This window comes from Lepisma saccharinum, chromosome 21 (assembly GCF_977018435.1).
Source record: "Lepisma saccharinum chromosome 21, izLepSacc3.1, whole genome shotgun sequence".
NCBI classification, from domain to species: domain Eukaryota; kingdom Metazoa; phylum Arthropoda; class Insecta; order Zygentoma; family Lepismatidae; genus Lepisma; species Lepisma saccharinum.
In genome coordinates, this window is record NC_139249.1 from 10,128,927 (window position 1) to 10,142,124 (window position 13,198).

Below are 13,198 nucleotides of genomic sequence, written 5' to 3' on the forward strand. Positions count from 1 at the left end.
ATGCACCAGAATGCATAGATTGATACACTAAAGTGTGTTTTATGGCTTCTTCAAAGAATCACATTCACATTTGATGCATTTGGGTGCATTTTTATATGTCCTGAAAGAAACACCAAAGTGCATCATTTCATGTTTCTTGTTCCTTGATGCACCTTGATGCGTTTTCATGCACCAGAATGCATCTTTCTTGATGATGCACTTAAACGTTTCGTCTGAGCTACATAAACTCTGTAGCTCAGACCAAACGTTTAAGTGCATCATCCAAAAAGATGCAGAAAGGTGCATCAACGAACATCAACTGATCCATTGAAGTGCATCTCGACTGAAAGCAATCCTCACTCGAATCAAATGATGCACTTTGGTGTTTCTTTCAGGACATACAAAAATCACCCAAATGCATCAAATGTGAATCTGATTCTTTGAAGAAGCCATAAAACACACTTTAGTGCATCAATTGATATGATGCATTTAGTTTTCTGTGTGTACCTGTACTATTTTTAAGGAAAAACACAGTTAAAACAAAAGTACTATTTGTTCCTGTACGGTTTTTCTGATAACGATCACGTTCTTCAGGTTTGTGAATTATTCGAGGATAGCCACGGAAAGCTCAGATTATTTGTTTGATGCATGTGTTGAGAAGGTGGAGGTGTTTGTTGATTACCTCTGATTCAATGGGGCTATGAGTATAATCAGTGGCGGCAATTGGGTTCCAAAACTGTGAGGGGGGGCAAGGACAGTTTTCTTTTCCTTGGCACATAAGGTTTAGCATAGTGCGGGGGCAAAACTGCCAGGGTCGGATTAAGACGAAATTGGGCCTGATGCTTGAAATCTTCGGTGAACATTAAACACAACGACGTTATAGTTACGTCACAGCGCAAAGAATAATAGTAACTGTATAATAAGTAACGCTGTGTCTAGGCGTCCAAATTTCATTCTAAGATTTATTTTCAGGTTAATATAGCAAAAGAAAACTGTTCAGCTTTTGGAAAATTCTCGTCTGTTTTCTTCAGGGCCTATTTCTGGAATAGGCCTAATGTTGCAGCATCAATAGCACCCACCTTAATCCGGCCCTGAAAAGTGCCCCCCCTCGCCGCCACTGAGCATACTGAATAATGAGTAAGATTGATTGATTGATTTGCTTTATTTTACTTCGCTTTTTGTGCCACTGTTGGCTAATTTGCAAAGATGGGGATGAGTGATGACTAGGGGCATGCATATTTCGTTTTTGACGAAAATTTTTCATGTTTTTGAAAGATGTGAGATGCATTTTGTGACCATGTTTTGCCACGAAATAATGCGAAATGAACTGCAAAAAGCTAAATTAACTCTTAAACACGAAATTCAGGGTTTATTCACCGACGCGACACCTTCAGAGGTCTGAATTATCCTGAGAGTTATGCAATTCCCGGAAAATTGATTAATTCTGCTGTTAATATTGGAGAAGCGAAAATGGACTCCTTTACACAGAAATAAACTTAATACTCTGAAAACTACATAAATGTGCTATTAGAAGTGAAATGTTAATTCTGTGGAATATGTGTAGTTTTTAAATCAAATTTAGGATTATATACACAATTTTAAAACCAAAATGTATTTTTATACACCACTTTTCATCCAATTTTTCACCGCTATAACACCGATATTTTATTTTATTTACCGCTTTTGCACCCGAAATTGACTCAGTTTTTGTACCGAAATTTTCCTTTTTTATTTACCAAAAATATGTGCCTCTAGTGATGACATGATGAAATTGATGAATTGACACTCACAAACATCCATGCCCAGGCCGGGATTCGAACCAGGAGATGTGCTAACCACTCCGCCACAGGGGCCGGCTATTATAATAATGACTATGAAATGTCTTTCACAGCGCGCTACGACGCCAGGGGTCCCGGGTTCGAATCGAATCCCGGCCTGGGCGTTCTTTGTGAGTGTCACTTCATCTAAGCATCACTTATCCTCACGGTGACGATTAACCAAAACTGGCAGCAATGCGACGTAAAAAAGCAAAAATACAGCGCGTTCGTCATTTGGCATCCTGGGGGGAAAAAAAGTCTTCAGCAAAACTTTTACCTATTTCCGCAGTCAACAACTGTAACCCCTCCCCCTCAAGCTTCTAATGAAAATTGAAATTGTGTTGAATTTTTCTCCACCAACTCTGAATTATAGGAAACTACAGCTAAAGGCCACATGTTAAACACACCGACGTGAATGGCTTGCTCAAAATCACGTAAAATAAATGTTGATGAAAGTTTTAAATTGTACCTAGAACACTCATTAACCATTTAAATTTTTGTTATTTAGCGTCGCTTCTTCCTTCACTTTGGGCTAATCGCGACGATGACGGTGATGATATGATAAAATTAGCTCAGGGACACTAACAAAGAAAAATTCCAGGTCTGGATTCGAGCCCGGGACCACTGGCGTCATGTGCTAACCACTTCGCCACGCGGTTTACCACCAATGGTAAACAAAATTTTTGATCCTTTCGTCTATGCACTGGCCTATGCAAGATTGCTTTTCGAAGGGTGAAGTAGAATGGTAAAGGTGAATAGTAGATAGCTGCGTTATGAGGCGGAAGGAGGCATTGGAATATTTCATATACATTGGAATTTTATTCACGCTCAAAAATGGTAATTGGGAATCATTCACCACTTTGGTTTGTACCGCTTTTGTTTGAAAATGTCGATGTTCTTACAATTTTGGATGGCTGTAGCCCCATAAGCTCCCTTCTGCTTACGCCAGTGAGTCCATGTAATGTGAAAATCTGGTAAAATAATTTTAGACAACTCTTACAATGTACCGTCGACGAATGCTATACATTCTAAATTGCTTTTAATTGTGAAACCCACGATATTATTGTCCTATCGTTGACAAATACGTATGAAATTTCCTTCGTGTTATTCTGATTGAATGTAGTGCATTGGGAACTTCCTGTAAAGTTTTGCGTAACTTAAGCTATATCTTACCTCTTGTGTGATATTCTTCTTGATCAAGTAGCGTCGTATGATGTTAGCGTAGATATTGCCTGTTCTCACCAACTCCCTGTACAGAATTGTAATGGGCAGCTCGCAACGACAATCAAACTTTTCACAGTTATATTAAACTTCTGTCTGTTCAAGACACTTTCACTTATTTCTTCATGGTTGTGTTCTAAAACAAGATCTCTGTCACTACCTTTCTTTGTTTACCTGTTGCATTTATCCTTGCAACAAGTCTAAATTTAAAACCCGAAATCTCACACAATGATTACCCACGTTTACTTAACAAAACACTATCACAGGAAGTTACGGCTCCTCGACATGTTGCTGTAGTGTGTTCCGAAGACAAGGTCTGTTGTATTGTGGTGTGACTCACGCAGGTACGAACTTGTGGGTGAGGGAGAGAGTTCATTCATTTGTTTCCTTATCACCACTCAGCAGGAACTTGTAGTTCCTTACAAGCCCCTTGTGCAATGCGAAAACTGACCTTGACAGTCCCAAACACGAACATTTGTTGATTTTTACAACAGCATAAAAACTTAAAGGCAGTTCAGTTCTGCAAATTCAGGGTTACCAACCATCAACAATCATCACGTAAGAAAATAAATAAAATCACAATTATCTCAGCAACATATTTATATTACAAATAATTAGTTATGTCGTACAAGACATATAATGTTCGCATTTACACTTAGCAACAACTCAAGACACTCAATCGCTATATTTATATTATATAACATGGATATTTGTTCGTGTGCATTATCTTATTTTAATTTTTACATAGATGGCTTAAACCACTTCATAGTTATGGCCACAGTGACTAGAAAAGGGCCAAAGTTTCCCAAATGTTCATTAGTTTTATTACCACCACTATACACGTTTAAAATTATGTTACATAGTTCACTTCAGAGCGTGGTTCATATATGTCTTACCCATCAAAACACTTCTCACTTTTATCACTATATCCTGGGTATATTTTGTGGCTATTTGAGTACTTAAACTTCACACAATTCCATCATTACCATCGTAAGTAGCTCGAAAGATTTTCATTTCGTTTCGATACCGTTGCTAAAACAGAATTATTATGAAACATATTGCCCAAAACAGTGAAAATATATTTAAACAAACATATTAGCACAGGTGAACCCTACAATTCAAAATATTTGTGTAAACTGCTTTTACAATTTGCTTACCAATTGTTGTACCACATGTCAGAATTCTATAGTCTTATTTACAATTGATGTGGTTTATAATTCAAAATACAATTATCTAGTTCTAAATTAGTTCTTCCTTAAATTTGGTTTTAAATTGTTGTAGCAAATTATACCTCTATACGCTGATTATAGAACAAAATATGTTTGAAAGATCCGCTAACAAATGCACCATTTTACAAAACAGAATTTACATAATGACTATTTTTTATACTCCCTCAAGGCCAAATTTATTTTTAAATAAATCAGCAAAAGATGTCACTGCTTCAATGTCACTGAATATATTATTTTAGGTTGGAATACCGCTCAAGTTAATAATATATTTTAAAAATTTTTGTTTGAGAAATTTGGCATGTGAAAAAAAATCAATTTATCCTGTAACGTGAATAATTAAGTCTGTTCTGAGAATATTAAAACTCTTATATTCGGTACTCATATGATATATATATATAAGCAAGGTTATATTCGTTATGATAATGATAATGAACTAAAATAACTTTTTGTTACGACAACTCTACTTTATTTTGATCACGACAGTGTATGGAGATGGATTAGCTATTCTATCTATTTCCGAATTTATAAAGTAATATTCATTCTCAGAGCTACTAAAATTAGTTTATGACCAAGGCCAGAAATACAACAGATTAATTAGCATATATAAAATCTGTTCGAGATTTCCAATACTCACGGACAGTTCTGGGTTGTAATGATTCCATTGAAAGTCAACGAATTAGGTACAACCCAGAAGTGTCCGTGACTGCACAGTGATTCCACTAGTATTGTTCGGCAAAGTGTTCATGACTATTTTCATTAATTTTTTCTTACATTCTGTGTGTTTTTAAGCGATGGATTTTTATGTATGCTGATGCAGAAGTTGTCAACAGTTTGTTTTGAGTTTTCTTGTAATTCTTGAAGCTCTTATTGGATCAAATAAAGTGCACGAACATGGTGATGGACAATTTGCACGGTAATACTCATGGACCCACTGTAGAAGCATGCTGAATCATATCAAGTTGTAAATTTTGCAACATACTCAATTACCAGTGTGCGAATTAACATTTTTGCTTTCTTTGGGGGGGGGGGGGCGTATATTGTTTCACACTGGACCCAAAATGTGCCAATTGACAGAAATATGTTGTACAGCAATACGTTCAAGTCGACAATCTGCTAATGCATTTTTGATGCACGAAAATACACTCAGAAATATATAAATGGTACTTTTGTCAGCTGCTCAGCTGGTTGATACACTTATAATGCATAACATGAGAAGATCAGGCACAATTATTTTAAAGAAACCAAGATTTCACGTTTAATTGTGTCAGATAACGCAACAGAAGTACAGAGTTGCTTTTATCTTCTTCCTTCGTAAAACATAGTCATATTTCTAACACAAATATGTCGATTACATATTGTTTCTGTTCTTGGGTGTGTGCTGGTGTGGGTGGCATTTATCACTTTTTGGAAATAACTAGTTATTTATAACACAGTTGCAAGTACTGTAACTATAACAGAGTTAGTCTTTTGGCAATGATAGTAACTTTAAATTTGAAAGTTGGGGGAAGGAGAGCTGCAAGTGGAAACTCTGTTTCTGTGTATTCTCTGGATGATAAGGTGAAAGGATTTTCGTGAAATCAACTAAGACAAGGGATATAGGCTTCGTTACATGCTAATTTTAAAATATATATCTAATTGCGCGTGAATTGGATTGCTGCTTGCTTGTGCTAACCACTCCGTCATGGACGTCGGTGTGTATTGCTGCATTGGCCATTATTTTATTCTTTCACAAGCACACAACATGCTGAAGAACGCTTGAAAAATCTAGCCAAAGCTTTCGAACATTATCGAACACGAAGTCAAGCAGCTCTCAAAATGATACCCATCGTACGCCCCTGGGCAACATCGACTAAGGCTCCAGTTCTGGAAACCTTCTTTCCTCCTCGCTTTATCCTCTATTTCCACTCCTTTCGGTATAATTACCAGTATCGGAGTCTGCCATATTGACCCGCCAGAGAGAAAGAGGAAGGGGGGGGGGGGAGAAAGTGGAATATGTGGTAAGTGCAGGCCTGGCTCTTGGTAAGAAAAACGACCTCGGCACAAGATATAGAGAATCCATGCGGATATTGAGTCCCCACAAAAGGGGAAGTATGGGTCCCTCTGTACCCCGGATCAATATGGTAAAACCAAGCTTCATTTGAATACAGAGGCGTTGGAAGGGAAGTTTAGAAGATTTCATATAAAGAGCCCGAAAAGTGAAGCAGTCTTATTTTAGCCTCTGTTCTCAATTGAAAATCTGTTTCTGAACAGCCAATAGACAGCTGGAATACAGCCATCTTGAATTTTTCCTCTTCTTCTTTTCGGAGGAGACTTGTGCACAGCTGTATCGTGTTCCGAAAGGGGATACAAGGGTTGCATATCGGAGCCAATTTTGAAGTCTGAAGAGGGAGGTTTTTTAACATCATGTTCAGCAATAGAAGAATGCTGAAGTCATTTTCAAAGCACTCCGAGACAAATAATTCAATCTTTGTACAGTTGAAATGCTACCATGCCAAATAGAATTGACATCTTTGCGTTCTGATAAAGCCTATTGGTGCGAAAGCGCTGCGCTGACAATAGGGGGCAGGATGTCTCATCCTCAGATAATTGGCTAGTCACTCCTGTTCTAGAAACAAAATAACTTTACTTACAATGTATGTAACGACACTATATTTGGAAAATATATCTCGAAATGTTTCTATTAAATTCTCGATAAATTTTGCAACTAAACTTCCAAATAATGAACTAAAATTTCACAAGGAGAAGAGTGCATTTTGAATTGTTAAGTCTTTGCTCCAAGTTCTGTCGTTATTTTGAAATTGAATTGAGAATGGGTAAACTCAGGGGCGCCAACTTTTGAAAAACATTGGGCGGGCTCGAACACTTAAGTTATAAGTTCGCTCATTATTATGATAATAATGCACACCAAGAATGCATCACTTATTTTTTTTTTAAAAAAAGAAATCTGTTATTTACTGATTTCAATAAGCAATTCATCATGAATCACTATAACAAATACGTTATAATAATGACAACAAAAGCACTACAAATTATTTGGTGGGCTCGGGCCCCATGGGCCTGTATACGTTTGCGCCACGGCAAAATAATTGCCAGAACTGCATGTGTTTCCGTTTAGAGTGTTATTAATTCCTTTCACTCGCTGACTCATGACGCAAGCACCAATTGAGAGGAGATTTTCCGAAATTCAACCCTTACGGGAAGAACAGATGTTAAACTTTTTAAATTCTCAGACGTTTACAGCTCAAAAACCTAGACCTACAAACATGGAAATACTTAAAACAAAAGTTCTCAAGAGATGGCGCTGCTTGTATTATATATTTCGGTGGACAAAACACTAGACGGAATTGCCAAGAATATACATATTTTTCAAGAGTTTGCTTGATTATAATTGATTTCTTTAAAGTGAGATGCATTGGTTTTTCAGAGCTATAATTGGCCTTGTTGATCGTTATCTCATCAAACTTGTTGAAGAAATCCTTGCAAGTACAAGAAATCTTATGGCCGCGTTGGCCCATTGTTCTCCGAAAGCAAAGATGTTCGTGAAGGTTACACTCACGCTTTAAAAACTGCTATGAAATTCCAAATTCTGAAAAAATACAAGTCCAGAATTCCTTTAGATGAAGACTACCAAGTTTCTTTATTTGGCACGCCTTAGCACTGATAAAATCTATAATTTTATTTACGAAAATATAATATGGCCCGCGAAAAATTGGTGAAATAGTAGATGGACCTTGAATATTAAAAAAAAGTTTGGACACCCCTGCTTTAGATTCAGGCCAATCTTCATACGCTTCCACTGTTGTCAGGATAGCTGTGATAGAAAATAGGCTTATGGCGTCAGGAAACTATCACAGATATATACAGGGTGGGCACAAAGTTATATTTGACAATGTTTTGACTATTTCATATTGATTGATCGACAGTATGGCTGATATGAGTGCATATACCATGGAAGAAAGACTTATAGTTAGTGTATTAGTGCACGCTCTTGTTAGGCATAAGTTTGGAAGATATACGAGCACGGTTTTAACGAATGTTCATTAAATCTGCTTCAAAACGTGACACCCTGTATTCTTGGAAGTCCAACCCGTCTTCTGGAAACAGTGGAGGCATAAATACAGACGGTTGACGACATGCAAACGGCTGTCAGAGAACGCTTCCTCGGCACGCAGCTATCAACATGGAAGAAAATGTCCAAAGAACGTTAAAAAATCAAATCCTGTGCTCTGATGGACAACATTCGGGACATTATTCAAAGTTAGTTGACGACGAACTTTGCACCCACCCTGTAGCACAATAACTAAATCCGAATGCAAATTTACACGAATACTCTCTAGAATGAATTCTAAACAGATATAGTTCTTCAGAATTGTGCCAGTTTTTCGAAACGAGAGTAATTTTCGAACACATCTTTGCTGTCGCAGTGCAAAGGTCCTGATGTGAACGCGTTCAGAGAAAGTGTCCTGCTTCTTTTCACTTTCACCAACGTCTTGATTTCGACTCAAGCTGTAACAATTGCATAAACGCTTATCTTCCATTGAGTTTAATGCCCCGTCCAGTCGAATTGGTCGGTGGAAAAGGTCGCCCTTGGTCGGTCTCTGACGAAGAATAAAACACTCAACAAAATCGTCCATCCCTCCCCACTTCTCTTCGGGAGGTGGAACCGACTCTTCTCCCCCTATGGATTCCTCTCAGCCAATCAATGGCTTCGATGTTGCGTCACGGTTATTCGAAAGGAGGGAGACACCATTGTTTATCCCCACCGCGTTGCGTTCTCCCATTCAACCCGTAGTTGCTTTCGCGGTCGTAAGGTGGCATTCCTTCACTGCAGTGATTCGTTTTTGTTTTCTTTTAGTTTGTGCCTCTTGCGATTTCTCAACTGTACGCTAAACGCATATGCATGCTTTCTTCCACAGCAGAGCTGCGAGGTCGAAGTAAGTGCAAATGGCCCTAGAAGTGGTAGTAGATAAAAATTGAAGAAGCTAAACGGACGTTAAATTAACACCTTGTACGGGCTGAGCGATGAACTTTATGTCACGTGACTTAGTAGGTCTAATCAGTCTCTTCATAACTTATCGTCATTTTTCCGTTCTGTGTGGGAGAACATGACTTCACCTCTTACAAAATGCAGGGCCGGTTTTTAGCGGGGTTGGCAGGGCTACAGTTCCAGGTCTCCATCTGCAAAGGAACTTCCATTTGGGGAAAAATCACTTTGAATAGGGTCACCAAATGAAAAATGAGTTATTTGAAATGTGGTAAAACATATGAGAATAACGACTTAAAAGTTATAACTGAAGATACAGAAATTATACGAGCTCACGATGTTAATTCTGACCTATCCAAATACCAACTGGAATGCCAAGATGGCCCAATATTTATATAATTACCTTTCAATTTGGCTCTTGTTTTCACTCTGTACAATAATGCTTCTAGTCTGATATTAGCTATCACCTTAACAGTTATATCCGAAAGTGTAATGCCAGGATTTGTTCCATGATAAAAATACTTCAAAGGTTGGCGACACTGCTTGTTCCATCTTGAAAAAAGAACAGGCACGTGGAGTGACTTAAGAAACGCGGGAAACACAAGGTGGCGCAGCTATCACATTACCAAGTTGTAGATTACAGAAAGTCTCATAAGCAGATGGCCTGTTAAGTTCCCACCAAAAAAATAATCAAATATACAATAGGTAACAAAGATTACAGCATTCATGTGTATGCTTGAAGATAATTCATGTGCGTCAGACGCATAGAATTAGGATATGGCATTTTTAAACTATGCCTATTTATTTCTGAAAGATTCAAAGATAGCGTTCAATTTGGCATTAACGTATGAACCTGGGAGTCAAACGTTAGACAAATGTATTAATTGCCTTAAGACTAAGAAAATATCTGGAGGCGCTACTTAAATACATGATCCCATTTTGCATAAAATGTTCTCGCTGATATGAAATATTTCGTCTTATGGTTTGAAACACTTTGGAGGAATTTAGGCTAAATTCATCACCAAAATAACAGACTCAGTTTCATCAAGTATTCGATCAATAATACAGCAATTTCAATATCCAAAACAGATTTGTTATAGCTGGATTAAGAAGGTTGGTGGAGCTGTTATCCTCTATTTTACTATCTTTGCTATAGTACAGTGTGATCCATGAGTATTACCGTGCAAATTGTCCATGACTGTTTTCATTAATGTTCCTCTTACATCCTATGGGTTTTTAAGCGATGGAGTTTTATGCATGCTGGTGCAGAAGTTGTCAACAGCTTGTCTTGAGTTTTCTTTTAATTCTGGACGCTCTTATTGGGTCAAATAAAGTGCACGAACATGGTGATGGACAATTTACACGGTAATACAAGGGCACAATAATCTTTGAGCACTTTACAAGAACACGAGCTTGTACACTGTGTGTTCGACAGACAATAGATGACGGTATTATATCATGTTCATGGAAGCTTATGGAAAGATATCGACGGTACTACCAGATCATAAAATATTTCGAATTAAAATTGATCGTTAAAAAGGAAAGCTAAGCTTCACTACTCTTATGACTTTGCTCATTGGACGGTTTGCGAAACTTTTCGTCAATGAATTCTTTTTCTCGTTACTGAATTGCTACATAAATAGGTTACGTATTTTACCGTCTGCACTTTCATTCAATTAGCTTTTTGTTTCAAAAAGTGTTCTTAAGCCATCAAGATGCTTTTACGACTATTTTAGAAATTACAAAATATTTAAACGCGTCCTACAAAAGTAAACAAAAGGCTTCAGCATGTTTTTTGCACATAGATCAACCGATGAAGGGAAAGCAAATAATAATATACATTCTTCACATACGCAGAACCCAAAATATGTCAAGTGACTCAAGCATGGATAATTGTTTTGACTCTAGCAACACACAAGAGTGCATAATCTACTAATGATGTACTTTTGGAGCATCAAAATAAGTGTGATCTGATAAAAATTATAGAAAAATGCATCACAAGGTACTTTGACGCGATCATTTCAAGCAGCCAAATTACACTTTTAACGGCGCCAATGAATACATAAAGAAAATAATGCATCAACCGTGATTTGAGGCATTTCGAGTTCTGTTTATTATGAAAAATCTTCAAGTTTCCTCCACATCTGCTAATTGTTCACCTCTCCATATAACTGTCGTTATCAAGGGATCAAGTTGAAATTGGACAGATCTCGTTGTACTTGTATTTATAAAAGAATAGAAGGTTCTATTTGATGAGAACGAAGCATTCCAATTTCAGTACTTTTTACGCGTATCACATATTGTTTATTAATTCCTTATAGTACTAGTACTTAAGAAATTATAAATATAGAACATTATGTTTCATGTTTATAACATTATCGAAGCATTTATTACATGTTACAGATCATTTTAACGCAAAAGCGACATCTAACGAGATTTGTGGCCTGATGGACAATGAAACTAAAATTTACACATCATTTTTTTGTCCTTTTAAGGATAAAAAATGTACATTTTTTAGGGTTGAAACCAACACAGGAAAGCTAGAAACAAAATATACAAGTCCACGTTAAATACTATTTACAAGAAACGGAAGAAACTTGTGGTAGTAACGGCATTTTGTTCGACGATAAAAACTCACAACTGCAATCTCAGTGTTCATAAGTCTGGAACGAAACATGTTCAAAAATTATCATTCACACCGTCAGTTCTAGGCGATTTAGCCACGCTTCTTGAATGTACATTGAGTTTCTTGTCCACGGGTATAGAATTATAGAGAATTCGTGCACGTGTCTCTCTCTTGAAGATAACTTCCATATTTTCTTTGGTCCTAGTTCGTTTTGTCATGTTAAAAACTGTATATAGCGTGGTGTGCATTGTTTTAAAATTTTCATTGTAGTTGCATAAATACCCTTCATTGCCTGGGATCATTTTCACTGTCCCTTTTCAATCTTTTGGCCTCGATTTTGTCGTCGTCCTCATGGTCAGATGCATCTGCCAGTCCTTCTGCTTCTTCCTGCTTGCGTTTCGCTGTTGCCATCTCCGCCGCATGCTTTTTCCTCCACTTCGTCCGCCTGTTTTGGAACCAGACCTGGAAAAGTAACAAGAAATGGTGTCACGTGAACATCCCATGAATAATAACGGTGACAATTGTTGTTATGTGATGCAACATGGATCTGATAACGACTATGTCGTCGAGTTCCACGTTTCAGCAAATTACAATGAATATATTTCACCATGCTTTATCATGATAACATGTAGTATGATCGAGGACATTGTATAGAATTAGCTTATATGCATAACTATGTACCAAATGTGCATAAACCAGAATAGTTAGTTCACTGTGAAACAGTTTGGGTGATGAGATGAATTACTACACAGGTCGCATTTCCAGTTGGCGGCTGGGGAACAGCGATGAGTTGAATTCTCGTCGACTGTCATCGGGTATTTTCGAGTCACAAGGCACCGAACACTGTTAGCGGTTCGAAACAAATGAGCGTCGGGTGCACCGCATGTTCTCAAATGTAATGTAAATATCGAGAGTTATCCGACAACGATATCGTCAGCACAAGAAATCAACGGGAGTTAATGCACGCATGGTCATGCACAATGAAGTTTCCGGAACGACCTCCCACAGGTCGGCATGCAACTGGCAAAAACAGAATTACACTTGGCAACCTTAGCGATGTTGCCTCTGCAGCTTTTACCTCGCAACTGAGTTTGTGGACACCCAGCGAGCCCCCCCCCCCCCCCGAAGACGATTGGGGGACAGAAAGAGCCACAAATAGCTATGAAAGTGAAATGCGACCAGTATAACTGCTGAGGCAGGTTTCAGACCGAAACGACACGCAACAGGTGACAAGTGACACGGGGGTTACACAACTAAGAGAGGTTTCAGACCAAAGCGGCCCGCGACAAGTGAAACTTGGAAACCAACTTAAAATAAATACAACCTTCCGAATTGAAGTGAC

General features: G+C 37.8%; 1 protein-coding gene and 1 long non-coding RNA gene across 2 annotated transcripts in view; both read right to left on the reverse strand.

Moving 5' to 3' along the window:
- Nucleotides 1-3,420, reverse strand: part of LOC146004387 (uncharacterized) — a 285,761-nt gene extending 282,341 nt beyond the window's left edge. Inside the window, exon 1 of the long non-coding RNA XR_014443925.1 lies at nucleotides 2,970-3,420. This is a non-coding gene — a long non-coding RNA (uncharacterized LOC146004387). The remainder of the gene's footprint in view (nucleotides 1-2,969) is intronic.
- Nucleotides 3,421-11,677: 8,257 nt separating this feature from the next.
- LOC146004452 (homeobox protein Nkx-6.2-like) overlaps nucleotides 11,678-13,198 on the reverse strand; it is a 91,622-nt gene continuing 90,101 nt past the window's right edge. The window contains exon 4 of the mRNA XM_083143306.1: nucleotides 11,678-12,318. Within this exon, the coding sequence (XP_082999432.1) occupies nucleotides 12,142-12,318 (177 nt within the window). The 3' untranslated portion in view covers nucleotides 11,678-12,141. The remainder of the gene's footprint in view (nucleotides 12,319-13,198) is intronic.